At 39.4% G+C, this 26,827-nt stretch overlaps 1 protein-coding gene across 1 annotated transcript in view; it reads left to right on the top strand.

Annotated features, from left to right (window-relative positions):
* Window positions 1-6,654: 6,654 nt before the first annotated feature.
* The window catches only part of TRAPPC10 (trafficking protein particle complex subunit 10), a 44,948-nt gene continuing 24,775 nt past the window's right edge, over window positions 6,655-26,827 (top strand). Inside the window, exons 1-8 of the mRNA XM_059820214.1 lie at window positions 6,655-6,745; window positions 17,068-17,149; window positions 17,857-17,992; window positions 19,623-19,819; window positions 21,541-21,736; window positions 22,807-22,918; window positions 23,962-24,209; window positions 26,511-26,657. Of these exons, the coding sequence (XP_059676197.1) occupies window positions 6,655-6,745; window positions 17,068-17,149; window positions 17,857-17,992; window positions 19,623-19,819; window positions 21,541-21,736; window positions 22,807-22,918; window positions 23,962-24,209; window positions 26,511-26,657 (1,209 nt within the window). The remainder of the gene's footprint in view (window positions 6,746-17,067; window positions 17,150-17,856; window positions 17,993-19,622; window positions 19,820-21,540; window positions 21,737-22,806; window positions 22,919-23,961; window positions 24,210-26,510; window positions 26,658-26,827) is intronic.

Below are 26,827 nucleotides of genomic sequence, written 5' to 3'. Positions count from 1 at the left end.
ATCAAAGGAAAAGGTAAGAAATCCCTACAAGCAAGGATTTATCTTTTAACTTTATTGGAAAAATTCCTTTAAACTTTTCCCATAGGTAGAAGTTGATGCTTATCTATAGTTGAGGCTTTTTTTTTCTGAATTTTTCATTCCAAACCTTGCTACTGTCCAGATAATTATAAAGTTGAACATTGAAATTTTCATTCTGCCTATGAAGTTTCTCTTCTGTAACCATTTTCAGGTCAGACAGGATTTGAACTTTTGGTAAAATACCGGATGTGTAAGCTATCTCCTACCATTTCACCCAGAACTGCTCATCTGCCTATAGGCTCTATTTTAAGTAGTGGTGATGTCAAAGTTAAGGTATTGTTTCCTGAATATCTCTGGCATAATCCTACACTAAGCCATCTCAGGGAAACCAACCCAATCTGTTAAATGACTGGTTGTTGTAAAAACAAGAGTTGGGCACAGTGTAACTGGTATTAATTTTTCTGCCTACATTGAAAAGCTCTGGGAAGACATTTTCAAGACCCTCCATGCAACTGAAAGCTGGCATAATGATGATCTGAACAATTTAGATATTGCACTGGGTCTGGCGGGGATGGAGTTAACTTTCTTCGTAGTGGCTCATAGAGCACGGTGTTTTGAATTTGTGGCTAAAATGGTATTGCTAACACACTAAAGGTTTGGCTGCTGCTGAACAGAGCTTTCACAGCCTCAACACTTTTTTTCCCACTCTTCTCCTCCAGCAAGTAGGCTGGGTTGGGCAAGAGACTGGGAGGGGACATAGCTGGGACAGCTGACCCCGACTGGCCAAAGGGCTTTTCCATACCATATCATTCCATAACGTCATGCTCAGCAGTGAAAACTAGGGTAGAGGAAGAAGAAGGGAGATTTTAGGCTTCCAAGGTGGCTGCTGTTCAGAGACTGGCTGGGCATTGATCTGCTTGTGGGAGGTGGTGAGTGATTTCCTTTGCTTCATTTTTTGTCTCTTTCCTTCACGTATTAAACTGTCTTTATCTCAACTCATGTGTTTTCTCACTTTTATCCTTCCTCTTTTCTCCCCCTGTGCCGCTGGGGATGGGGGGATGAATGAGCGGCTGTGTAGCTGCTGGCCAGGGTCAACCCACTACCTGAAACAGAAAGAAATGTTACAGTGTGGTCAGATGTTGAGAATAAAGATACGCTTTTTCAGGAAAAATCTTTATTTGGAGGTCACCAACTGGGAGCAGTGGGATATGTGGATTAGAGGGAACAAGGAATTTTACATTCATGACTTATTGACGACAAATCCTGGGATCCTAGGATCTACCATGATACTCCTGGGCCTCCATTATCTCAAAGGCTATCAGGCAGTCAGACAAAACTGGAGGGAGGGAATCATATTACACTGGGAACACTGCTGGTTTTGTCTTCATCCTGATCAAAAACTGGCATAGGAATTTTATCTTCCTCCTATCACACCCTCACCTGCTGGGGATCATTTCCCTTCCTCAACACTATTCTCTTTCTGTTTGTCGTCTTTTCTCTCTCTGCCTCCCCAAAATAGGACAGTTAATATCATCTTCAAACCCAGCAGGAAGATTTTCAAACATGGATTTCCCCCTGTAATGGACATTCCCTCAAAACATAAGGCAATTAGGGATACAGTTTAACTGCTTTCCTTCCTTCTTCCTGCTTCTTAAATATTTGAAAGAATTTCAACAGGAGTTGTCCCAGCAGAGACCTGAAGACTGACATCATATTTTAGGATTTAGTGTTATAACAATGAGCCAGAGTTTAATTAACCTTCCAGCTCTTTGGGAGACCTGAGACAGAGGATCCAGCTCCTCACGAAACCACTGCTGCTTCTCTTTAAGTTATTGAGCTCATTAATCTCTCTGATACTGTACTTAGGACTACAGCTATAATTTATTTTGGTCAAGTTAAAGTGCTAAATATTTTACAGAGATAATTAAATTCCTTGTCCTGCCTTGCAGAGAGTATCATTTAAACAAACCAGTAACAGAAGAAGAGCTGGAGAGAAAAAAGAAGGAAGTGGAAATTCAGGAGCAGAAAAAAGTGTGGGATATGGTGACTTCCCCTGTTTGCTTGTCACCTGTGCCATGTGGGTTTGTGCTTCAAAACGTATGAAATATGACAGAAGGGAAGAACGAGAAATTTAACCTTTTAATTGTTTACATTAACCACTGTAGAATAGACACATATGGCACATCTGAAACCAGTTTCTTTCTCTGAAACAATCCCCACTTTTCAAGTCAGACTTCATTCCTTCTCCGGGAGGGAGAATTCCCAAAAGCCACAGAAACTGCCCATGAAACTAGCCTAACCCAAAAGGAGCCATGTAACATGATTCACGTTATACTGATGGGATTGCCTGATGGCAGTGACTATTGGGTGTATAAATCTCTAAGTAATCAATAAGAAGAAACATTACAGCAGAACATTAAAAACTGCAACCATGCAAAATTTTGATGGAGAAATTTTAAATTCTCTATGATAGCTTATAAATCCTATTGCAGAGAGAAGTTGTGAAATGAGGGGAAAGTGACCTGGCTGCAAGATTGGAATGCGTATACAAAGTAAAAGTTGGAAGAATAAACATCAGCTATTGCTATTGAAACAGTTAATGTAGTGCAGTTAAACAAAGCGTGAAGAGCTGAGTCTGCATTTTCAAATGTAAGGAGTGAGTTTGTGCGCCTTGTTTTGGGAGAGAGAGTCCATTTTTTCCCAAGGTTGTTTTTCCCGCTAGTGTGTTCTCATGCACCCAGGGCCCTGTTCCCGTAAACATCCACCTAAGGGAGTCGATGGCATGCGCTATGGCCCTGTTCAGCCAGCCCGCCTCCGCTGCCTTTGCGCAGAAGCCAGACTGTGGAGTAGGGACAAAAGGAAGGGCTGGTGCATACTTCCGTCCACGCAAACCTGAAATTCTGAGGCAGCTGAGATGCACAGAGACTTGGAAACCAGAAAACTCTTCTTGCTCTAGTAACATACATGCAATGTTTTCATCCAGTCATACAGATGCCTCCTAGGTTAGTCTGCTCCTTTACACTGCACCTCAAAGCCAAGATCCACCCCAGTGGTGACCTACTAGGGCACTGAGCCTACTGCGGTAATAGCAACGACCCTGCTGATGCTTGGGAGAAGCATTTGCACAGGCTCTGACTGGCTGTAAGCTACCTCAAGTTCACCTCCTCTCACTGATTCATCATCTAAAGTGCAGGTATAATTCTGCTCTGCTAATGTGACTAGGGAAAAGTTTCAGGCACGTGATACCCAGTAAACTGAAATGGTGAAGAGAATTTGCTAATTGATTTGCTAAAGAGAACGTTTTGTATGTGTGAAGGTAATTTTATCTTGCCAAGCACTTAAGGTTGAAAAACTGGTGAGAACTGTAGCAGCGTGATGGCCTCGTGTCTACAATATGATAGCGTTTTGTGGATACAAAATTAATGTTCATTTAATCCATGTATGATTTCCAGTAGAGACAGAGAATATTTTAGACATTGTTGGTGTAAAGAGGAAAAGGAAAATTCTAATTGCAATTCAAGTGATCCCTTTTTCCCTTTCCCACATTTTCCCCAAAAGGAAAATTTCATCCATTCATTTCAAAATGCAAGGTAAAAGCACAATATTGTCAAAGTCCCAATTTTCAAAAACTTTTTTTTTCTCTCTATAGTTTACTATAAAAGATCTACTTTTTCCATCAGAGACCAGTCAATTTCACTTCCCAGTCAAATCCATTTTCAAGTATTTTTGGCAATTAAACTCCTGAGAACACAGTGAAGAGTTGTTTTCCTTAGTCTTCTAATGTGTCTGTCTCAGTTTACTCTCTCTTTTATTGGGAGGGGAAGGTGGTGTGGGAATAAACTACAAGCAGAGATGTATTTGCTTCACTTGCTATCAAAAACACCTAGTAAGGCTAGGACGGGGTTTTTTTCTGGTTTAATAGAAACAGTTATACTGCAACTACAAAAACTAGAGAGAGATTGAATATATATGAAATTCTGTGGTGATTAAAACTTTAACCCCAATGAACTATTGGCGTTACCTCTAATCTCTGAGAAAAGGGAACAAGCACTCCAGTAAGTGGAGTTTGTTGGAAAACATTCCTTATTTGACTTGGGTTTGCCTGTTTTCCTACCTGTGTTGTTTACGACTGTACAGGATCGACTATTTGACAGATGCATGAAATGAGTTACTTTGGAGCTTACTGAAAGGAATTTATATGCATGTGCAAAAAATGCTAACAGTGCTTTTCTGTTTCAGTAAATCACATATTTGCCACATACTTTTTACTTATACTATAAAATGATGTATAAGTGCTGTCATTTTAAAAATAAAATTGTGCCATGATACATCTTGACTCCCACAGCAGTAAAAAAAAATTTAATGAAAAAAATGTTAGTGTCCAGCTGCTCACCTAAACATGAAAATCAGATATAACATTTTATTGTGCTATACAAGATTCTTAAAGTTTTGGCCTTGTAAGAAATTTTGTATTTGACCATGCCAAGAAAACAAGTCTTCTTACAACCAACGTGAAAGAGAAGTTCTGTGCAAATACTATTGAAAAGATTCAAAGAACTGGAAACAAGCATTAATCCCCAAAGCAAAACAGTAGAGATAAAACTGGGAATATTCATCTGCAGAATGGGATGAAACATGCTACAAGGATGCGGTAACTGTTTTTGAAACAACATTATAAGCTCAGGAAATAGGGCTAACGTTTTGCTGAAAGAGAATTCTAAACAAATTGACTTCTGAAAATACTTGGACAGAACACCCAAACTACTCAGCACAGTATCACTGTGCAATAAAGTTATGATTAATACACAGATTATTTATAGACCTTCCTTAGATTACCTTTGGTTTTACACATGTATGCAGTGTTTTTCACTTTTTACCCCCTATGGTAGACTACTTCCAGTATGCTCTTCTGTATCTTATTTACTTCTATTTGAGATAGTAAGTCTAAATTCTCTAAGTTTAGGATTCTTGATTCTGAAGAAATCGCACATGACCAAGGTGAACACTGGGTTTATTAAAAACAAATCAGAAGCATAGAATCTCAGTCTACAGTAAAACAAGAGTCAATTTTATGAGTACTGAAGTTTAATACAAACTAATTAGACCCAACAGAAGTGTAATAGCGTATTATTCCTATGCATTTAAAACCCCTACAGTATAAACCCTTAAACCTTCCGGGCCATATTCACTGATATACTCTGCAATGCATTGCTGTGGAACAGAAATATACTTATGATTGTGCCTCCTTTGCACAAGCCAGTTTTGCACTTGCATCTCAGTTACCTCCACTTACTCACCTGCCCATGCTATGTGCTCTTTTCTGTTCCCTATAATCCTCCCCCTGACTCACACCCCATACACACCCCCCTTGCCCTTTCTTCCTCCATCTGTTGTCTGATTCACTATGATCTGTAAAGCACATCTTCAAGATGGCCTGCAACAAAACTGCTTAAAGTATTTGAGGTCAGTGGAAAATATGATCCTTAATGCACTTACTTCCACCGAACCAGCTGAGCTGTAGGCCCTAACATCCATTGGAATGACAAAGCATGTGCTACAGAGTCCTGTATGTTCCTTTTCTTTTCCTTACCTGGGCAGAAAAGGAGAAACCATAGCTCTCCATGCTGCCACAGGGGATTATTCAAAGGTGGTAAACAGAGGCTTAAATCCACTTGTGAAAATTGGCAACGCATCTGTCACACCAACCCGTTTCTTCTAGGCCCAGGGCAACCGACACCACCTCTTCACTCTTGGGCACGGGGCAGCTCAGCCATGGCACCGCCTGGCAGGCCCCTCTCCCTGCCTCCTGTCTAGCAGGCTTACAGGCCTTGGGCCGCTGCCCACGAAGTCCACGGGAACCGTACAGAAGTCCTGGAATAAGTTAAAAAAATAAATACAATTCTCGTCGTTCACGCCGGGCGTCAGTGAACCGGACAGGCAGGCGGGCTCTTTCCCACAGTCGCCTCAGAGCACCCGGCAGCCTCCCTCCCAGCACCCTGGGGTTCCCGCCGGGCCGCGGGGTCGAGGGGGAGAGGCAGGCCGGGGACGGCCAGGTAAGCCCGCCTCCGGCCACCTGTGCCTTCGGGCAGCGCAGGCCGGCCCTAACGACTCCGCTATCGAAAGGCTGCCCCAAACGCGGAGCGGAGCAGAGCGGAGCAGCGGACAGAAGGAAGCCCGGCCGCGCCTCAGCGGCCGGACCGCCCCGCCCCTCCCCTCCCCTCCCCGGGTGCGGGGGGAGCGGGCTGCACCCCGTCCGCTCTGCGCAGGCGCGCCCCGCCACCGCTTCCCTGGCGCTCCCGGCCGCGCGCTTCCCCTTTCTTTCACCCGTTTTCCGGGTTAACCCCTGTGCCGCCGCGCTGGGCCCGAGCGGCGTCGCCCCTCGCCGGCGTGCCGCGGCGCTCCCCGGAAGCGGTAATGCTCAGCCGGTGATCCAGGAAGCGGATGAGCTCGCCCGCCTTCCCCTCCGGAGCGGCGCTGCGGGGACGCGGGGAAGGGGGTGGGGGGAGGCGGGGGGGGGGGGCGCCACCAGGCCCCGAGGCGGAGCGGCCCGTCCCAGCCCCCCGGCGGGGGGGGAGCGGCGGCGTTTCCATGGCGCCGAGCGGGCGGGGGAGCCGGGGCTGAGGACCCCGCCCGCTCATGGACCCCGCCGCGGCGGCGGCCGCCGAGGAGGAGGGCAGGGAGAAGCCCCCGGTGATCTACACCATGGAGAACAAGCCCATCGTCACCTGTGAGTGCGCCCCGCGCCTCCAGACGGGCGTTAACAGTCGCTGCCGGGGTGGGGGGGCGGGGCAGCAACGGCCGTTCGGAGCGGTGCGGGGAGCCCGGGCCGGTGCCCCCCTCCGGGCCTGGGTGAAGGGCGGCTCGGGGCGGGTCCGGCGGCGTGCCGGCGGCGGGCGGTCCCGCGGCGCTGAAGCCCGGGGTCTGTGCGGGGCGCTGACGCGGGGGGGAAGGCGGGAGGGGGGAGAAGCGGAGGGCGGCCGTTTTGGAGGGGCGCACCGGCGGCGGTGCCGGGCTGCCCGCAGCTCTGGGTGCCGGCGCTCGGGGCTGAGGGGCACGGTGCCTGCAAGGGGCTCTGGTGGCGGGTTTTGCCTCTTCACTGGTTCCCCCCCCTCTTAATGGCAGTGGACAAGCCTGGTTTTGTTTCTGTATATTTCAGGGCTATAGTAAATAACAAACGCGAATGTCATGCTTACAGGTGCTGAAGGGATATGACAATAGATCTTAACCCCCAAACTTCTTGCCAGTGAGCTCTGTGTAGCTTTGCTCTGGGAAGAGAAGTCACAAGAAGTAAGACACCCTCTGTGGTGAGGCGAGATTCCCAATGATGGATTCCCACTGACATTATAATTTAATCTTTAACTACTGTGCTTTGATTTCATCTCTGAGACAGTTTACTTAGCAAACCGGATCGCGTGTTTCCAGCGATGAATTAGTTCTTTCAGGTGTCAGAGGCAGGCAGCGGGGACGTGCACACACTGGTCCTGATGTAAAACGTGAGCCTCTATGCTCTTACAGGTATAGAGGGTTGCACACGAAGTTCACTTAAAACATGCACGTGAACTAGACTGGACGTTAGGAAGCATTTCTTTACCAAGAGGATGGTCAAACAGTGCAACAGGCTTCCTAGACAGGTGGTTGATGTCCCATGCCTGTCAGTGTTTAAGAGGCATTTGGACAGTGCCCTTAACAACATGTTTTAACTTGGTCAGCCCTGAAGTGGTCAGGCAATTGGACTAGATGATTTTTGTAGGTCCCTTCCAACTGAAATAGTCTATTCCATTCTAACTACATCTATAATGCTCTTAATAAAAAAGTAAGGTGAATGAGATCAGCGTAGAGAATTCTGCTTTTTTTTTTTTTTAAACAGAAGGTAACCAGTGGCTGTTCGTTCTTAGTCAAAAGTATCTCTACTGATGACATAACAAACTACATATTTGCACTTTATCAGTAAAACACTGGGAATGCTTTATGTGTTTGTGAAATAGAACCTGTTTCAGAGGTGTGTGTTGTCTTACTATGAAGTAAGCATTTATTGATGATTATGGTCTTAGACTGATACTGGTATTTAGAAAAAAATATCCAACTGTAACCTCATAACTATATAATTATGTAACTCTATATATATTTTCTTCAGACTATTTTATAAATGTGTTTTTTTTCTTAAACTTTTTCTTTTTTTTTGATGCAGTTCATAAACTGAAGTCAGTGGTGTCTGTATTGAATCTTCTGTACTCACCTACTTCAAGACTTTTGAAATTAATTTCACTTCAGATTTAAAGTCAGAAAAATGTACATATCAGAAACATCTGGAGGATATCGTTGCCTTCCTTGCTGGTGTTATGCTGCTGTTCAGGCTGTGGTGGATTGCTTTTTAGATTTGCTTGCTTTATCCTGTATTCAGAATTGGAGAGTCTCTGGGGTGGTGTGTGGGGGGGTGCTGCATGTCAGTCCTTATTGTTCCTGTATGATTTGAATAAGTAACATATCCTTCAGTCTGTTGAAGTACATGCAGTTTTACCTCAGGCTTGCTTTTTTGTTGGTAAATGCAGAAAAGAACTCTGGCCTCTTTGTGCAAGGAAATTTTCAAAATTCCAAACATTAAATTTCATCAGATTTCAGCCAAGCCCAATTGTCTGATATTGCAAATTAATATTAATTTCGTATAGTGAGTGAGTATACTTTACGGTTGCAAAATGTTTTGGACTTACCACCATACAGTATGGTAGCAACATACTTAGAAATGAGATATGAGGTGAATGTTATGTATCATTTGTATGCCTTGCTCCTGGATTAAAGGAATTATTTCTGGTGCTGTGAACAAGCATGACAGTAGTATCTTTACTGGTATGGCCTAGAATGGCTTGGTCTGAGACAACCTAATTCAGAAAATAAGGTGAATTGAGCAAAAGTGCTCAGAGATGACCTGTCTGGTGAATGTAGTAAGGGTTACTTGGTACCATTTTTAAACTAAAACATTTGCTTTTAATGGAGAATGCATTTTGCTTTGGCTGTTTTTGTTTCCTTTTTTCTCTCTCCAGAGAAGTGGGGTACTTAGAGACTGTAGTATTTCAAACATGCATTCAACAAAAATGACTTACTTGAAGGCAAGCTCTTCTAAGCATTATATAGCCAGTGATTTATGAGGTGGTGAAGCTTGGTCTTCCAGGGAAAGAATTGTTGGCTTCATACTGGTTTGTTGGAAAATGCATTTGAAGCCACGATATTAGAAGTTGTTCAACAAATACAGTTTATATTTTGTTTTGTGGTTCCGATTTCAGGCAGTTGGAGTTGTCTGGGATAACTGCCCCACCTAGCAGGTTCACGTGAGAAGAAAACACACCTGCAAGGGGATGGCTAGTTTTTGATTATATGAAGGAAGAGTGAAGGTTAAGTGAGGTGGTGTGTCAGAACATAAGTATTTCCTTTTGCTACAAGATTTAGGTTAATTTCTGTCAGGTAAATATCTGTATCATGAAATACTCCTGTTAACTCTTAGGGTTTATTCTTAATAAGGGACAACCGAAGAGAGAGTTTTGTTTGGAACGAAACTTGCTTTCAACACTGGGCATACCAGAGATGTTTTGTAAACAAATGTTTTTATCTACTTGAAATAAATTTGACAGTACTCTGAAAGGAATGCTTCTTTGGTAAAGAGAATTATGCTTTCAAATCTGTGAGTTAGTCTGTATTGTAACAGTAGTTATTTGCTATACTGGTACAATCCTGAACTCAGCACTCTATGTATGTGCAGGCCTCAGCCGCTAGAACAAAAAATAGCAATTTCCATGTGGCTTGTATATTTGATGCCAGTTGCAAATGCAGTTTTTGTCACTACTCTTTTCATGTTGGTACTGTACCTTAATAGTTTTGTCCTCAGGATTTGTCTGTAGATGCATTGGCCTTGTATTTATGGTATTTGTGTTACTGGCAAAAACACATAGTTTTAATAGAATTCAGCTAGGCAAACTGAATAACCAAAAACTTCTAAAGACATTTTCTCTAGGCAAACAGACAACCATATTTTGTAAGTGTGAAAAAAATAGTATATGTACGGAAAGACTGAGTGCCATGTTGACTCCTTTCCAAATTAGTTTGAATCACGTTTTTATACTGTTGGTCTTACTAGATTGTAAACCCACTGGGGAGTTTCACTGTTCAGCTGTGGTTATGCTTGCTCTGGCACATTACCTTGCAAACTCTCAATTCAAGTTTGTAGCAATTTATCTTCATTGCTACCAGAGCTTGTATGTTTACAAAGCATCTTGAGTCAGCTTCTAGCTTTCTCACTGCTGTAGAAATACTATTTTTAGCATCATTAACTGTTTTCTTATTCGAAGAGGCAAGTTGAGCGTTTGCATCAGACATCTTGAACTTGGGGAGTTTCTTTGCAATGTTGACTTGACATAATCTTTAAAACAATGCAGATTACTTTCCTAGGAAACCTAAACAGTGTTGCTTCCTTTTCATAAGTCCTATTTGAAATTTTAATTTGAGAAAGTCTTTGGAACTTTAATATAATATTCTTGCACATGTATATCAACCAAGTGTTCTGATGAAAGAACTCGTCCTTTTGTAGCTGGTTTGCACTTAAATTATTAGCTCTGTCTATCCATATGAAGAGGAAGTTGAAGACTAAAGACAATCCTGCTAAATGAAGTAATTAGTAGGTTTTTCAGAGCTTTCTTACCTAGCTGTTCTTTTGTAATTATCTTCATGCAGTTGTTGAATATTCCTTATCAGCTTGTAGTATCTGTTTATATATATTGTGTGTGCGTATTTGTTCTCACTGTCAATACTCTGTCTTAGTACAATGAAGTTTATATATAGTCTTTGGAGAGAATGGGATGCATCGCTTTCATCTGGTTCATGTTCAGAATATGCTGTGATACAGCAAGAGCAAAACAGTCAGCAAAATCATTGTAGGCCCGAGAATGGAAAACGATTGCAAATATCTACAAGAGCAGCGCAAACAGAAAAGGTTGATAAAAGTAAAGGGGGGGTGGGAAGAATTTTACATCTTTTTGGAGTGAAAGTAAATGCTTGCAGTTAAGAATACTGTTCTGGGACTGGAAGAGCTTGATTCAAAAGTTCTTCTGTTACTAGTAGGTAGATGTAATAAAAAATGTGCCAAAAAGAAGTGGCATGTAGCCCAAGTGATTAGAATGATTGCTGCTAGTGAGACCTTTTAAACAACTATGTCCTATAAATGCATTTTCCCTGTTCTCAAACAGGACGCCTGTCTGCATTGTAAGTCATCACTATTGTGTAGTTGATCAATTATTCTGTCTTTAAATATCTGATTACATATGTCATGAGAAGAAGCAGCGTATTCTTGTTAGTGTTAACCCCTATTTTACAGATTAAGTAGTGCAGCAGTAAGTAAAAATGTAAAGTTTCACTAAAAGAATTTTCTTCTGCAGGCTACTAGTGAATCAGCTAAGACTTTTATATAGCAAATAAGCTGTCTTGTGTTTTGGTTTTTAGACCTCTCTTGAACCTGAATCTGTGTTGGGGGGGGAGGAGGACCTTTAAAAGAAACAAATACAAAAAACCCACCAGCCTTCCAAAACTTCAGGTGGATCCACTTATAATGGGCTAGTGAATGATCAAAAAAGATTCACAGCAGAACTTTTTACCAGTGGAAAAATAAGTGGGATCGCAAAGGTTAGCGGTGACTGATATTTGGGCATAAAAAATAAACAAAACCACACCAAAGTGTAGTCTTGGCAATGAGGTCTTTTAAAGGTATTTGAAGCCTTTTATCTCAGTTGACTGTGTTTGTCATCGGTATCAAAGAAAAATATTTGTCAGCTTTAGTCATCTGGAGTCATCAGGAGTTTTCGTTTTGCGCTGCCTGTGTAGTTAGTGGATTGGGATAATTTCCTCTAGAGGGAAAAAATTAGTTGTGGGATACTCAGATACTGCAGTGACAAAGCCTGTAAGCCTCTAAGAAATTTGGAAAGCGGTATTAAAAATAGATTCTTGGGGATTTTAAGCAGGCATCAAACTAAAAAATGTCAGTAGTTTACGGTTCTTTTGTATCAGACAGCTGCCACCAGGGAGTCCTGGTAAGGTGGTCATTCTGTTCTCATATCATTCCTGTACAGATTTGCAGCAGAACAAGTGTCCTAGACAGAGGTAGAGGAACGGGAGGATGGCTGCGTTGACTTGATCTGCCAAAATGTCAGGGAGACAACCAACGAGGAAGGAATAGAGAAGAGAAAAATATGGGACCAATAGCATAAAATTTTAAAAATGAGTAGTTTGAACATACATGTTTTCTTCTGGAGCTGTTATCGATTAGGATACTCGGTCACCTTTGTCTTATGCCATAACCAAAACAAAGGGTGTTTTGGCATTAGGTGTCCATTTCAGTTCTTGGCTAATGTAATTTTCAGAATTTTTCCCAGGATTAGGTTTATGGTTATAAGCTGCTGTATAGGGATACAGCCTGTCCTTGAACAAAAGATACAGATGTTCTTTACTTGGTTTACGTAACAAGTTTTTACAGCCAGGTTCACAATCAAGATTCATTTGAGTAAGTTTTGTTCCTCTTTTGCCTGACCTGGCCATCTTAACATTTTGGATGTCAATTTTGTGGACATTAAGTCTTTGAAGATCATAGAAATATTTTTAACTTATGCTGTCTGATTTGGTGTTTGATTTAGGCTTATGATAAAATCCTTTTAAGGTTCTGCTGCTTTATTTGCATTTGATTTCTGGGCAGATACCTGTTTGTCTTAATTTGTTTGTGAAGTGTTTTAAGTAAGTGGCAAAGGGCATGCCTTGTGAACTTTGTAATGTGGAAAGAAAGGAAACACATGCTTTCTTCTTCCTTGCCTTTCTCCAGAAGTGTTTCTGTTTAGTGTATATCATTTGAGCGTTACTGCTTTCTATTATTTTGTTAGTTAAAATAAGTTTTACCACTTCATGTACAGAACCACCCTATAATTGGAGAGGCATCACTTAAAGAATGACTGGTTTTTTTCTGAATTTGGTGTGTGTAGTGACATTCAGGTGGGGAATAGATTAATTCAGACATACATGGTATAAAAGGTGAGGTGGGTGCTCCAGAGGCTATGGATTAGCAATTTTTTCTAGTCTTAAAAAAAATAAAAATCAAGTATTTAAACAATCAAAAAGACTTATTAGATTTATAATATAAATTAGAGAATTCATAGAATATGTTTTAAAATTGTACATAAATATGTATAAATTTGAACTATTATAAATTTATTAAATCTAATTAGATCAATATTATTTATAAAATATTGTATTAGACAAACGTAATATAATAAAATATAATAAAAGGCAAGATGTGCACTTCTTATTGTGTTTTAAGTGATAAAGGATAACTCTTTAATGTTACTTCCTAGTTGTCATCTATTGGGATGTTTAGGTCTTATTTAATTCTGCTGATTCTAAAAGAAAAAAAAAACACCTTCTCTAGAAGGCTGCGTGGTTTTAGTAATGACAGATTCTGAAATTACTTTTCTTTCCCATTTACACACATCCTTCCTTCTCCTTCTCAGCTGTATCTGACCATCCTTTATGCTTTAGCTAGGAGCTTCTTTCCTCTGTTACTGAGGATCCTTTGAGTGAGGGCTTAGTGTTGAGATCCATCCACTGAAATGAATTTGCTGTGATACAGTTGTGCTTAGGCATCCAACCATATTAGTCTGTTTTGTGGTTTTGATTATTGTTGTTGTTTGTTTTTTTTAAAAAAAACAACCCACGAAACAACCAACCAACAAAAAAACCCCAACAAAAACAAACACCCACACCTCCCCCAACCGAAACAAAAAACTACGATAAAATCTTTGAAGCAATTCTCAGACTTTTGTGCAGACTCTTGGGGGTTGCTGTAAGTTTGAATTCCAGCGTTACTTGTGTTTTTGCAACATTTCATTCAAAATTCATAGAATTCAACCAGCTACAAGCCAAAATTCCGGTAGTGGAGTGGTTTGGTGTTGTGGTGTTTTTTTTTTTTATTTTGGAAAGTAGATCATGGATGAAGCAACTACTAATGCTTCAGAGGCATCTATAGAGAACAAAATGAGACTTCTACCATGCTCAGGAATGAGTCATGGGAATCTTGCATGGTACCACTCCAAAACTAGAGTGATCTTTCAGGATATTTTATTCTGTGCTTTGGGAAGGTTGTGCTCTTACTTGTCTACTTGCTGTGAGGTGATCCCTTCCCTCCTCGCAGTCCAGTAGCAAGCAGTTAACAATTCAGTGTGCATATTGCCAAGCTTATGGTCCGTACAAGTCCTTACTGCTAACTAGTCTTGATGTTTGTCCTGTGTCAGTGCTGTGCTAGTGTTGCCTGCCGATAACTTCATTTTTTAGTGTCCTTGACTCGCGCAGCTCAAACATGCTGATTACAGTAGATGTAGGGTCTAGGTGAGCAGAATCTGAAATGTTACAGGTCTTTAGGTGTTTGTAACGTGTGGTAGCAGTGCTTGGTCTGTGTTCAAAAGATAGCTGATGTATTTTGCATTTTCCCTTTTCTTCTAATTCTAGAGGATAGTCTTGCCTTGATCATAAAACACATTCTTATGTGTGTTTTATATGCCCTCAAAACCAATGCAGGAGGAAAAATTGACTGGTTTTAAAATGAATATACCTTTCTTAAGCCGATAATGTGATGTGGTTGTCTGAAATAGCAGGGTGCTTAAACATTATAATTTAGTAGTTCCTCTGTGTTCTGGAGTAGTCCTTTTTACTCAAGATGTTGAATTCTGAAACTTTTTTGTGGCATTCATTGAATTTTTAGGTGCAGTATAGAAAGAGCACTTTGTCATGCTCCAGCAGTAAAATACATAGTTCTTTCTTTCAGTCAGGCTCCAAGCTTCATGGGCTATCATTTTGATGTGGTGGTCATGCTGTTGCTAAATCACTAAGCTGTATTTCCCTTTCTGTGGGCAGTAATGAGTTGCGAATGAATAGACTGTTCTCCATGGCCTAGCTCATAGAGATTTTGTAATTTGGTAGAAGACAGCATTAACAATATGACTAACACTTGCCTCGGTATTCATTTTAGACATTTGTTTATAGTCTTAAATAAGATTTGGTATGGTATACTTAATTCAGACAGAACAGGATGAAGGTGAAGAGTCAAGAATAAAGTGTTGAGTAGCTTTCTGGAGACTTAAGGCTAAAGCAGTAATAGTAGAGTGGGTTTTTTGGTTTGTATTTTGTTTAACTGTTCTAGGAAATTGTATCACTGAATGGTGGTCAGACATCAGAAGAGCTGGTTTTGCTTGTTCTGGCATTTAATCAGACTTTTAAAATATAATTTTTTATTTTTATTGTGTGGTGATAGAATTATGCTAGTGGCTGGTAATCAAAATAGTATATATGAGACAATTGGGAAAAGGTGAGTGAACTAGAAACAGGTTCCCAAGATAAACTAAAGCATGCTAAGTTACTGTGGAGGTAATGCCTGGCTGTGTGTCAGGAGATGAGATTGCGTGGTGGGAGGGAGAAGAAAGGATGTGAGGTTCTTCTCTAGCCTTAGCTCCCTGTTCCACCGGAAGGTAAGAAGGTCTTTCTGTTCAGGTTGGGCTGTACAATGGCAGATGATTATAAAATGGGAACAGGTGGAAAACTACCAGGAAATAGCAGAATTGCCTATATGCCTGTTAAAATCTTAATTGGAAAATGTAGCTCTTCAGCTCAAGAGATCCTGGGGAAGGGCTGGGGGAGGGGGGAGGAGGGACAAGCGTAGAATCTCTGTAGGAGGAAATAAAGGATTTTTTAGAATTAAATTGCAGTCTCTGGTAGAGGAGAATGCAGCCAGCCAAAGATGAGGCAGTAAGGAGGAAGCAGAGGGAAGGGAGCAATAGCTGTGGTAACTCAGGGCAACATGCAGATGAGAGATTTAATAAGCGATACCATTAAACTAGTATGGGCCAGCTCATTCTCCCAGATTTAGAGAGTGCATATGACAGAATTTAGAAGTATGATCAAATACAGTGGCAAATATCTTTTTGACCTTACTCCCTTCTCATTTGGATGTATCTGTTTGCCTGACGTCAAATGCCATGTCTTCTGTTTAAGTATTATGAAAGACTATTGGGGCATTATGCATTGGCTAGTATGGTCGACTGGTCGGTTTGGATTCAAACATATCTGACAAAGTACCTTGTTCTACAGTTTACCATGTCTTTGCTCAAAGATGCTGATAACCATCAGAAGTTAGAAGAACTTACTTTAAGCCTGTCTTTTCCTTGTCATGTCTTCCCGGTACCCAAAGGAAAAGAACGAAATTTAAGAATTTATATTCATAGGCTCCTGATAATACATTTTTTTCGTATGGTAGACCCTACATCTTGTTCCATCCTGTATATAGGTAGCTACTCCAGTGGTGTTGCATTGAATGCAGTTGTTCAAAGCCCAAGTGATGAAAGCCTAACAACAGATCTGTGTGTCAGTGTAGGGCCAGCTCCAGTGGACCTGCGCCATGTTAACAGACCTGATGTTTCTGAAGGCAGCAAGAACAATGCGGAGGGCAGGGAGCTGCTTCGTGTTAACAGCAGCCCCAGAAAAATGGGGAGAGAGGAATCAAACCCAGTAAAGCACAGAAAATGTGCTAATGCTAATTTGCTCATGGTAGGCCCAGCTACAGAAGGGATGTGAACCACTGTCTAACCAGTCTCCTGGTTTGTGAAGGCTAAATTCTTGACGTTTTTTAAATATACTTTGTTCAGCCAATAACTCCGGCTAAGGACTTGCTTGTTTAGTTTTTAGAGTTGGACCAGCTATATGGATGATACTGTCTTTGGTGTATGGATTATGTAGCTGTGTGGAAAATCGTAATAGGAAGTTATAACAGTATATGTGTTATGTGCCTTGTTAAAGTGTTGTATTAGCTCATGAGAGCATGTGATTTAAAAGAAGTCTAGTTCAGTGCTAGACTCTAGTTTCCACATAGCAGAAAAAATTACATCTTTTTATAGAAACAACAAACCGTTAATAGTATAGCTTATTAAGATCTTTTTTATAATTTGTACATGATAATAGATTAATGCCTTTCACTTTTAGGTGCTGGAGATCAGAATTTATTTACTTCCTTATATCCTACGCTTTCTCAGCAGCTTCCTAGAGAGCCCATGGAATGGAGGAGGTAAACTTATATTTTATTCTGTGATACTATTTCAGTGTGTGTTTTTAGACTTGGGAAAGTGCGTATTTGTTGTGCTCTGAGAAGCTCTTACCATAATTGAGTTGAATATAGCAACTGACTTGAGGAAAGGAGAACTTAGATACTTAAGGTAAATGTTGTTCAGGATGATAATTTCCACTCAGCTATGTTGAACTTCACCTAAAGAAAAATGATAGTAATGCTGTGTTTCTCTTCTTGGTTTTGTGGTTTGTGGGTTTGTCTTGGTGTGTGCTTTGATGTGCTTTGGCAGCCACGTTCTGAAAGTGAAATGCTTTCTTCTTAATGAGAATGTAGGTACAACTTATGTGGAATTAGATGTACTTTCCTGCAAAAAGTTTGGTATGCCACACTGTTTTCTGATTGGGAAAAAAAAATATTTTGGGAATTCTCTTATTTGAAATTTTTTACTTTTAGAGGTCCTAGAGATACAGAAAATCTTTTAATGAAAGCCGAAAAGCTTATAGCTCCTGTTCTTGCAAAAAGGAGCATCTATCTCATTTCAAGTGACACCAAATTTTAGTTAACTTTATACAAACTTCAGTAAGTGTAGTTTGTGAGTTTCCAATACCAGAGTATTTAAATTTATTCCACTTCCCCAAAATACATGTTCATTTTTGTGTTCTGCTATGTATGTCTCGTCCACTAATTTCCATTTTTCAACGTTGTAGGTCTTATGGCCGTGCTCCAAAGATGATTCATCTAGAATCTAACTTTGTTCAGTTTAAAGAGGAGCTACTACCCAAAGAAGGGAATAAAGCCCTTTTGACTTTTCCTTTTCTTCATATTTATTGGACAGAATGTTGTGTAAGTATTAGGAAAACATAATGAAAAACCGAGTACTGAGATTTAAAAATGAAATTGTTTTGACTTTCTACTTGTGCTCTCTGGTATTTTTCATTTGCTTTTCATGCTTATTTGAACAATTAAGTCTGCATTGCATAAGCATGCATACCCAATATTATTGGAAACAAAACTTAGTCAGCTTGAGTACTTTTTACCATAAGCAGTATTTCTTTGTAATGTTGCTTGACACTAAGAGGACAGGCTTTTGAGTAACCTATTTTCAGTACTTTGTCACAAAAAACCTCAGGATCTAACAGTGTTACTGCAGTAGCACAGCACACTTGCTTCTTAATACAGAAATGTGACCAGAGTATTTCAGTAATGATCTGTTCATGAGGTTAAATCTCAAGATATGTGTTTTTTCTTTAGTTCATCTTCCATGTGTGTCAGGTATTAGTACATGTCAGCAATCTAAACTGGGCAAAATTTGGAATGTCTTAATCCTTTTTGTCTACAGTTCACTGCTTTTTGGTTGGCTTCTGTTATGAATTAATTATTCAGTTGAAGGACAAAGGTGACATCTGATCTGTGACCAATCAAAAAGTATCCAGAACAGCCTTAAGAGTTGTATGAATTGATCTGTTTAAAACCAACCTAGAAGCCAAAAAAGTGCCAAACAACACTTCTGCACCTTGAATACTGTGTTCAGTTTTGGGCCCCTCACTGCAAGAAAGATACTGAGTTGCTGGAGCGTGTCCAGAGAAGGGCGACAAAGCGGGTGAGGTGTCTGGAGCACAAGACTTATGAGGAGCAGTTGAGAGAGCGGGGTTGTTTAACCTGGAGAAGAGGAGACTGAGGGGAGACCTTATCGCTCTCTACAGTTACCAGAAAGGAGGTTGTAGAGAGGTGGGTGCTGGTCTCTTCTCCCAAGTGAGAAGTGATAGGACAAGACAAAATGTCCTCAAGTTGTGCCAGGGGTGGTTTAGACTGGATATTAGGGAAAACTTCTTTACTGAAAGAGTGGTCAAGCACTGGAACAGGCTGCCCAGGGAGATAGTGGAGTCACCAGCCCTGGAGGTTATTGACAAGACGTGTGAATGAGGTGCTTAGGGACATGGTTTAGTGGTGGACTTAGCAGTGTTAGGTTAGACTTGATGATCTTAAAGGTCTTTTCCAGCCTAAATGATTCTATGATTCTATTCTATGATTCTGTGTTTTTCTGATTTTTATGAAAAAGCTTTTAAACAGATTAAGATTTGAGCACTGTTAGAAGGCACAAATATCACACTTCTGTTACTATGTGAGAATAAAACAGTTCAGCTTTGTAATTTCAAACATATTTTTGTTGTAAAGTTCAAGAACGTGTAAAATAAGTTTAAATTATGCCCAAAAATCTTAATTTCAGTAATCTAAAGAATCATAATATACCAAATACTAAGATATATTTACTGTTAACCAAATATTAGAAATAAATTAAATTAAAAGACCAAAACCTTACTATACCTCATTTGATTTCTTTCAGTAAGTGAACTTATTGTCACTAATTCTATTTGATATGTCTTTCTGTTTGTCTTCTGTTGGAACAAAATTTGCCTTTTGAAATTGTTCAGAATGTCTGTTTGATTTGATGATTCACCACTTCTCATCCCAGGACACGGAAGTGTACAAAACTACAGTCAAGGATGACATCACCAAGTGGCAGAATGTTCTCAAAGCTCACAACTCAGTGGACTGGCTAATTGTGGTAGTCGAGAGTGATGCCAAGAAAAAGAACAAAACAAATATCCTTCCCCGAACCTCTATAGTAGATAAAATAAGAAATGACTTCTGTAACAAACAAAGTGACAGGTAAGCATTCTTTTACTTGCAAACATTTTAACCTTTTGACTAGTGTGCTGATTTAAAAACTCAACTCTGTATGTAACAGGTTCCTTGCTCATTTAAGGACTTTCCTTGATGTCCAGCATTCAAACTGATGGTACTGTAAGACTGAAGAAGACTGACACAAGCAGTAAAGGGAGAAGTTTGTTTTCAGTTCTTCCTGGATTCTTCCTTGTGGCTTTGAAATGTGTTTCAAAAAGCTTTCAAGTGTCTCCTCTGGCTAAGAGAGGTTTAAGGGGAACAGTGTGGTAATAATCAGTTTTTAGAACTTCAGGGTTTTTTTGTTTGCTTAGGTGCTTGCAAAAACGTTACCAGAATTACAGGTAGTGGGAGTGAGGTGAGAGGGGAGTATGAAGCCAGTAGGGCTTATTTTTTACCATTGTACGTTCTGCCTTTCACTTAATCACCTTTCTGCTATGAGATAATTGACTTAAAGCTAGTTTCTTCAGATGTTTTTATTCTAAGGAAAATAATAATGAATATATTAAACCGTTTCTGCTTTCATTAAAGTCAACAAAATACACAAATCTTAATTTGAAACCAACTTTAATAGATACTGTCTTCCTTATTCTGAAACATTGCACACAGATTTAATATAGACTCTGTTCTATTAACCTTAAGAGTTAACTTTAAACAGGAGATTTTTCCCCCTAAGAATGAGGACAGGATAAACATTTGAAGTTGAAAAGAGTAGATGGACGCGCTCATTGTACCTTGGTGTGAGCTGACAGTGACTGGCAGTCACATGTTATAACATGCTGTACACTGACAGCACTTTGCTTGTACCTAGGCAGTGTTTGGTATATTACAGGATTATTTGGGCAAATAGTTTGAACAACTCTGATTCAGTTTGCTTTTGGTTTCTAACTGATTGATTGGCTTGGTTTAATCATTTTGCCATAGGATAAGATAACTTTTCTAACCAGAAATGGTGTTTTACTTGGATGAGAGATTTTCCTGCCTTTAAGAGGTATCGGTAGTTTTTTGAATGTTACTGCATTGTGATAGAAAAACTAAGGAAAGACAACATTCTAAAAAAGGCTGATTTAATTGTGACTTGATGGGATCTGTTTGCTTGCTTATTTATTTATTTTCCGAGAAAAGCGGTGGAAGTTTTAGCACATAGGATGTGTAAAAACAAATTTGAGATACTGTAAGAATATATTATGGAGTATTATTTTAAATTACTTAGGAAAGGCTCACTGTATGAGATCTAATGGGTCTTGATTTGTATCTTGCATAATCCTTGCCAGGAGTAACTATAATTACTGTTCTGTTGATTTGTATTGCTAAGCAGACTTTTTTTGTTGGATGGCTACAGCATTACTTATGTTAAGTAATTGGAATAATGTATCTATTATTTGCTTCAAAAAAAGTAAAGCTTTATAGTACTCATTTTGTGCAAAACACTTAACTCTTCTCATAAACTATATCACAGACTTAAACATACATGGAAAAGTTTTAAAAAAGCCACCAAAACCCAACCAAACCCCAAAACCCCAACATACCTGCCCCCAAACAAACAAACATAAACCTCAACCTTGGTTTCTTCCTCTGATTGGTGTTGAATGAAAAACTAAATTTTTTTCACTCTGAATCTGTCAGGTATGCACAGTATTCAGCTGTGCATTTATACATGAGTCTTATGTTTACCTCCTCAAAAATTATTTTTATCAATCTCTTTACAGATGTGTGGTACTTTCTGACCCTTTGAAAGACTCTTCCCGTTCTCAGGAATCTTGGAATGCCTTTCTGACTAAACTCCGGACATTGCTTCTCATGTCTTTTACCAAAAACTTAGGCAAGTTTGAAGATGACATGAGAACTTTGAGAGAGAAAAGGACTGAGCCAGGGTGGAGCTTCTGCGAGTATTTCATGGTCCAGGTAAGAGTATCTTTTTATTGAAGAAAGTACTTGAGTCCTAGTTTTAGTAATGACTAATTTTTGTTGTAGTTGGCCTCCTGGTTCTTCTAATGTTCTGCTCATTCTTTGAGGGCTGGGGCAGGAAATAAGACGACTGGTACAAAAGCAGCACTTAGATCTTGTTTGCAGTGGGTTTGTGTTACCTTGTAATACAGTGCTGTTACAGAAGCAGAATCTTTTCAGGCTTTTCAAAGTTTTATGGACCTCAACTGAAGCAAACAAATTGCATCTAGAAAGTGTTTTAGTAGTTGCTCTTGAATTTTGGGTGAATGTCCCATTACTATGCCTGTGCAAAGACACTCAAACTTGTAATTGATATTTAATATGAATGTTGCTATGCTTTCTTTGTTTAGATTACTATCAGTATGTATGGAGATGATTTTTAGAAAAGTGTCTATTTTGAAGTAATCCATATGGAGAATGTCTTGAATTCCTTTTTTTTTTTTTTTTTTACATTTCTAAATATTTCTTTGTTTTAGCTGGTATAGAGAAAAGCAAGAAACTCTTGTTCGATAGAATTAAAGGTCTTGATTCCTTTGGAATTTTCTGGTCCCTGTACAGTGCCATTCTCCACACCAATTCCACCTCATCTTCATGTCTCCTTTGACTTCATGCGCTACCTCCTGCATATGATATATCTAATTCTCAGACTTTTTCTACTTACCACTTTGGCTGTCTTCTCTGTGTACAACTGAACCTTTATTGATACTGCAACTGGTGCCTTCACAATTTGAAACTCAAATTTTTAATAGATGTATGAACAATATCTTGTAGTGAATCAGGATCTGGATACACAACAGAATTTACTGGCATAGCTGTATGACTTAATGTTCTTTTGTGAACCTCCCTATGTTAGGAAGAAATGGTGCATCTGCTACAATGGCAGGTTTTCCTATATGTGTGAATGCTGAAAGTGGAAGAATGTTGGAAAAAGTAGTTCCCAGAGCTCTATGTATGAATGAGGGCGAGCTGTAATACCAGATGTGACTAGTATCAGTAACATACTCCTTGTATTGTTTGTGTGTTAAAAGGAAGAATTGGCCTTCGTTTTTGAGATGCTGCAGCAATTTGAGGATGCGCTAGTGCAGTATGATGAACTGGATGCCTTGTTTTCTCAATATGTTGTCAACTTTGGGGCTGGTGGTAAGTGTCTTAAGATGTTATATAAATGTTAAGTGTATTAATTTCTTCACTTGTGCTTCTGCTAAACAGGGCAGTGCTTTGGGTACCATATGTGTACATGGGAGAAAAAGATGGTACATTGCAGTGAAGATGCACTAGGCAGTTTGTGCTCTTGTTTTATGCTGTATACAAACTCAAGTGTACATCAGTTATAGTCTATTAAAGTTTTGTTTTTCACCTCTGAGGCTTAGAAGCAATTTTTAATGAAAACCTGCATTTTGCTTTTACGCAATGATTGTTACAAATGGAGCCCCGAAACTCTGTAATTACCTAAGTATTGACCTGGCTGAGATACAGTTGCTGTTTTCACAGCTCACTGCTAAGTTACACAATAAAGAGCTTCCTGGAGAAATGCATTCAGATTTGGCTCAAATTACATGAGACATTTGGTAATCACTACAAAACTGAATAGAAATATGTGCTTAATCTGCACTACAGAAGATTTAACTTTCTCTTCAAGAATAATTACTGTGCAAGAAGTATCAAATAACTTTAAACTGTTTTAATGAGCTAAAGTATATGTTGTTATGTAACAGCTTTAATCAGGTATGTGTTATGAATCTGGTGAAAATATAGTGCAGGAGTAATTGCAGTGAAATATATTTGTCCTGACTGAACCTGATGCTATACCTGAAAGTGGGGGTACATCTATCCATGATAGCTGAGTAAGAAATACTGAAGTAGATAAAGCTTGTTTGTTTTGAACTTCAGGTAGGCTTAATTAGTAAGAAATATGTTACAAAGTGATTGCTGCTATATTAATAACAAACATGCAATTAAGACAAAATGCCTGTGGGGTTTGACTGTTCTGAAATTCAGTTATCTACTTAACTGTGGAAGTTCTGCTGGTTTTTTATTTTGTTTTTGAAGTTAAGACATTAAGTCATTTATCCATATGATAAACTTTAGAAAGAATAAACCAGCTTGCAACCTCTGGAGTGAGGAAGAAGAGGCTCTGATAGAAAGCAGTGGTTGATTCTTGGATATTAACTTTATTTACTTAGATGGTGCAAACTGGCTGACATTTTTTTGCCAGCCAGTGAGGAGCTGGAATGGTTTAATTCTCCGAAAGCCAATAGACATGGAGAAGAGAGAGCTAATTCAGAACCAAGAAGCTACTCTACTGGACTTGCGTAGTTACCTGTTTTCTCGCCAGTGCACATTATTAATCTTCCTGCAGAGGCCATGGGAGGTTTCCCAGAGAGCACTGGAGCTTCTTCACAACTGTGTGCAAGAACTCAAGCTATTAGAAGTGAGTCAGTATAATATATTCCATTATGTGAATGATTTTATCCAGTGATGATCTAACAAGATTTTTGAAGTTTAGATGTCGGTGACCAGAATACAGTAAGGTCTGGGTGTGTGTTATCAAAATGATGCTGTAATAACAGATTATAACAGTGCCACAGTTGAATGTTTCATCATGAGGATGTCTTTGGAAAGAAATTTGGAGACATCACATCTGAAAACCAAACCTGTATTTAGTTAAAGTATTCTAGTCTTCACCTGGAAAGTTAACTTCTTAAGCTGGTAGGTAATTGGTCTGCTTCTTTCCTGGATTTATTACCAGTCTCTTGAACTATAGTTCCCATCATTTAAATCTATAATGGTGTTGTATTGAAGAAAATAAGGCAGAGTGGTTAATATGCTGATATGCTGGCTAGTAGTCTGTAACAAAAAGTTTCAAACTAGAAGCAGTATCTACAGTAGGACTTCTTACTGCCATGCAAGTTGGATGCTGCTTTGTTCGCCTTTTGTGGTTCGTTCTTTGCAATTCCTTTTGGCGCCCAGTAATGCTCTTCTGTGTTATGCATGTGTCTCTGGCTGTCTCATCCAATGACAGAAGAAAGAGAGAGAAACAAGTGACAGCACGAAGCTTTTTGTCGTGTTGCATGCCTCCATGCTTTACCCCTCCTCCCTCCATACTTTAGTTTCTGCTGGTGTTTTTTAATCCTCTAAAGAGGCTTTATCAGGGATGTTGTACACTGATCATCCTCCATGTATGACCACAGATGTTGATGAATTGAAATACATGTTTAAGAACAGTGTAGTGTGCATGAGAATATTTCTGGATTTCACCTTGTGACTCACCCATATCCTTAATCCTGTGGGTGTCTGGTTCTCTGTTAGTTTTATCTGTGCTATTATAAGAGTAGCTGCTGACTTTTGCCTGTCTGACATTGTGGTAGTAAAGTTCATAAGTTCCATCTGTTCATCTGCATTTAGAACCAGAAAATCTACTTCAGACGCATTGCCGACACCTTTCTGTATTCTGAAACTAACATGTAATTCCCATAGATAGTATGTTTTGTGTGTGTGTTTTGTGGTTGTTTTCTTCTTTCCAAAATAAGTACATGCAGCCTTCTAAATCTCTGAAGGTACTTCCTGCTGTTCCCCTTTAGCTCCACCCCAAATCTGTCTTGTGCCTCCAATGTCTGGGGCTCTTGTCTGCACTGTCTCTTATTTCTGCTGTTTCTGTCTTGATGTGGTGATCTGAATGCTGGTGTTCAGGCTGTGAGACCGTGACACTCATTTGTGCGTACCATGTAGTTATGCCTGTTGTGATCCTTTGTCTTAATACAGGCAAACCTCTTAATGTGGCTTGACACCACCAAACACATAGTGGAAATCTAAACTGCTCTGTTCTTATGATCTTTCTCTTCCTGAAAATTCTTTCATAATTCAGATCTTTATTTTTTTTTCCAAATGCATTGTGCTTACATGTTGAACTTTCCTATCACATTAGTCAATTACCTAGTTTATTATGGGTTTTAAGACTTTCATAGTCTTTCTAAAATGAATGTTTTCTGCATTGTTTATGAACAGGATTTTGAGATACCATTATTGTGATTATATTCCAGACCCTTAGTTATGCTCATCTTTATCTTGATTCTTGAAATATTCTAGTATCAAACTGTCCTGTCTTTTTCTATCATGTCCTGACTGATAATCTCTTCTTGGTCCTTTTTTTTTTTTTTTTTTCTTCCCTTTCTGTGTGGTTTCTTTTGTTTAATTGTTTGGTTTTATCTCCATTCTTTAATTAGTTGTCCATGACAGATGTCCTATCCTTTATTTAACAAATTTATTGTTGTGAAGGAAACTTAGACTGATTTCTTTTTTTCAGGTTTTTTATTCTACTACTTAGTGTACTTTTAATTTCAGTCTCAGTTAGATCTGATATCTCCTTAGGAAAGTAGTAGTGTATTTACAGAAATTTTTCCTAACTCTGCTTTCCTTAGGCTTAGTTTCCAAATTTTGGGATTTTTTCCAAGTACTAGTACCTATTAGTTGTCTTTCCCTTCTCTTTCATCTTGGCGAATGTATCAAATCTAGTTAATATAATCACTGTTAGTTGCTTAGCTGTCCTTGTTTCATGAACTAATATATATAAATTATCCAGGAGGTAGTGAGAGTTGGCCTGTTTTTTGTGTATTCTTACAGTAAGCTCTTCCAAGAGGCTCTGCTTTGTTGTATCAAGAAAAGTATTTTGCTGAAGTATTTTCTCATCTGACTAATATTTGTTTCCCAGTTAAATTTATCTGTTCATCTTCAGGTCTCTGTTCCTCCTGGAGCTTTGGATTGTTGGGTATTTTTGAGTTGTTTGGAAGTCTTACAAAGAATAGAAGGCTGCTGTGATAGGGTTCAAATAGATGCAAATGTTTCCCACACAGTTGGCTTATGGAGCTATGCCACTGAGAAGGTGAGCAAATGATGTGTTGCAGTTGTGGTATTACAATTTTGAAGCAGACTGTTTTTTTCTGTGGAAGTGGATTTTGCACTTTTTATTGTGGAATTTAATATGGGGTTCTGTATATTGTCTTGAGTCTAGTCTAGATGAGACATCCAGGTTTATATCCACTTTTTCCACTG

This window comes from Gavia stellata, chromosome 1 (assembly GCF_030936135.1).
Source record: "Gavia stellata isolate bGavSte3 chromosome 1, bGavSte3.hap2, whole genome shotgun sequence".
In the NCBI taxonomy this organism is placed as follows: domain Eukaryota; kingdom Metazoa; phylum Chordata; class Aves; order Gaviiformes; family Gaviidae; genus Gavia; species Gavia stellata.
The sequence above is the reverse complement of the archived record's forward strand: the minus strand, read 5'-3'. Positions and strand labels throughout refer to the sequence as shown.